The 2,860-nt window shown below is 34.8% G+C and overlaps 1 protein-coding gene across 1 annotated transcript; it reads left to right on the forward strand.

Annotated features, from left to right (window-relative positions):
- The first annotated feature begins 221 nt into the window (after positions 1-221).
- On the forward strand, positions 222-2,467 carry LOC126752970 (ryncolin-1-like). Its single transcript, XM_050464023.1, has 4 exons — positions 222-226; positions 1,289-1,525; positions 1,584-2,111; positions 2,165-2,467. The coding sequence occupies exons 1-4, from the start codon at positions 222-224 to the stop codon at positions 2,316-2,318; spliced, it is 924 nt and encodes a 307-aa protein (XP_050319980.1). The 3' UTR covers positions 2,319-2,467.
- Positions 2,468-2,860: the final 393 nt, after the last annotated feature.

The following is a 2,860-nucleotide window of genomic DNA, read 5'->3' on the forward strand; positions in this document are numbered from 1 at the left end:
TCTCTTTCAAACAGGTGCTACTTCGGACTAAGTAGGCACTTAAGAAGTAACCACGTTATATAGTGTGATTTCGATTAAAATACCAGATCCTCAAACTGTCTTATCGCTTTCTAATACAGCGGACAGACGGGCACACAGACAGTCATTCATCCGGAAATAAAATAATCTCATTATCCTTCACTTTTATAAAACAGATGTTTGTTTAAGACGTGTAGGATTCAATGAGGTAAATCTCTTTTTAAAATAATTATTTTTGTCAGCTGTTACCTAATTTATACTCAGTTTGGTTTACCATTTAATAATAAAGCGACTTACTCTTTTATTACCAAAGTAATGATCCGGACGCATCGCACGAAAATTATTCAGCAATAAAGCTCATTTTTGTTTGAATGTGTGCGTTAATAATCAAAACTGTCACATTGACAATATTGCTATTTCTATATAAAGTCACTGTTTGGTGCAGTCTATGGGCAGAGGGACACATTCATCCAAATTTCTTCAAAAACGACGTTTCCCGTAATGTTACAGTCAATGGAAAACCCTTGCTACAAAAAGTGGTCAAAAATCGGGCCTCTCGACTGAAATTTAATCATTCCAACCGCGGCGGGACTTGCCCGAAATAATTTTTAAAACATTGACATACCCTTATTTTTATAATAAAGCTAACTTTTTAGTCATTGGATTAAATTATATGTGTTTTATTTTTTCTTGAAAATAATTCTTTATATAACTCTAGATCTATTTCAATCAGTTTTGTGTAAAACTAAACCTAATGCAATTAAGTCAGTACCTAATTAATTAAATTCTTATCGCACTCCACAAATTATAAATTCCTTTAATAAACAGCTGCATTTGGGTAAAAGTACTATACCTATCATCAACTAAAATGCAAAAGAACGTTTCATGAAAAATTGAGTTTTTTCATTAGGATTCACTACATTATGTTAGATATGTGTGCGAAAGCTTAACATCGCTATCAGACACAATCAAATTATAACCAAAATTCTAATTCTCTTTCAAAACAAGTAGTTGCTATTCTACAAGTATATCATTGATCTGCCTATTGTAAACTTGTGAAAAGTGATGTTAAGTCATTTTGTATTTTAAATAACGAAATAAACGATATAAATCTTAAGTAAACCCTGTGTACAACACTTTACTTGATTGAGTTCATCTGTCAGCAAGTAGCAGTTATAATTCGGAGCCGAAGAGTTCGCGCAACTCACGGAAAAATGCTTCGTTTCGTTTTAATTATTTTGGCGCATTGTATTTTGCTTTTTCCAAGCAGATGTGGCCTCGTTAAAGATAATGGGACAAGTAAAGTGTGCGATTGCAAGTGCAATTGTGTTGTGCAATTGGGTGTCGCTAAAAAATACATAAAAGACTGGATAGATGTGCAAAATACTTATTCAAATAAAGTTTCGATAAGCGAAAAGGAAATTGTTCTGATTAACGACAAGGAGTTAGTTCCGATTAACGAAAAAGAGTTAGTTCCGATTAACGAAAAGGAGTTAGTTTCGACACGGTAAAAATAATAAACTAGTTATGGAACCGTGTTTATAATTATTAGCTGTTTATTTCAGATCGTTGTACCCGTCAAGTTGTATGAAAGCAGCAGCAAAGAAATTGAGGAGTGGCATTTATAAAATTGAAATAGAAAAGTTGAATATCAGCGAATTGGAAGTGTTTTGTGAGGAGGACGTTGATTTTGGGGGATGGATAGTTGTTCAACGCCGTGTAAGCGACTCAGTGGATTTTTATAGAACTTGGGATGAATATAAGGAAGGATTTGGAGATTTAAAGGGAAACTATTGGATTGGTTTAGAAAAACTACACGTGCTCACTAAAAGCTGTGAACAGGAGTTGTATATTCAATTGGAAAGACGTAACGGTAAAAAATACTACGCGAAATATTCACAGTTTCGTATTGGTGGCGAGTCAAAAAACTTTGCTTTGCTGAAAGTGGGTAATTACAGCGGTACTGCTATCGATTCTTTAACTTATCATTTGGGAATGCCATTTTCAACGCATGATCACGATGAGGATGTTAGTAAAAATAATTGTGCACAGGTGCATAGAGGTGCTTGGTGGTTTCGCCGATGCTATACCTGGTAAAAATTGTTTACATATGAGTGTTTACGGCGATCTATCTTTTACTTTTCAGTCATCTAAATGGAGTCTACGGAAACCGCACATCCGGGATAAACTGGAATAGCTTATCGACAAAGGAATCTTTTGTGTTTTCGCAAATGATGATACGACCAGCTCACGTTTTCTGGAGACGAATGATGTTGAGCAATTCAATTCGGTGTGCCTAAAAAATACCATTTTAACTATTCGCATTGTTAACGAGCATGACTTTATTGACCAATTATACAAACTTAATTTTCCCATGTACTTATATTCAAATGCGTAACTAAGCTTTTCAATTTGTTCTGTTCTATTATAATATATATGTATGTTAACATTCGACCCATACAGACGAATGAGTTGAGAATGTGAATTCAATGATTTGCAGGCAATATACAAACTTACTTTCTTTATTTTGCAAGTGCAATATTTGTTGGAATTTAACTTTAAGGTAAGCATTCAAACTCTGATTGTGCAAGTAAGTACAGAAACTTTAAAAGAAAATTCACGTTCTGTTAAGAATGTGTTTCGCGCTCTTCCCTCAACTTATGGTAAACTTGATCGGCCTATTGAGTGTACTATGCGCAACACCATCACCCATCTAGAGATCCAGCATTCATTAATAAATGATTTTCGACCGAATAAACCACGTCCAGCACGCAGTGTGTGCACGAAGACAATGGAGACTCGTTCGCAACAATTTGGGCTGACGATTGGATCGACTTGGCGC

The sequence above is a fragment of the Bactrocera neohumeralis genome, chromosome 3, assembly GCF_024586455.1.
Source record: "Bactrocera neohumeralis isolate Rockhampton chromosome 3, APGP_CSIRO_Bneo_wtdbg2-racon-allhic-juicebox.fasta_v2, whole genome shotgun sequence".
In the NCBI taxonomy this organism is placed as follows: Eukaryota; Metazoa; Arthropoda; class Insecta; order Diptera; family Tephritidae; genus Bactrocera; species Bactrocera neohumeralis.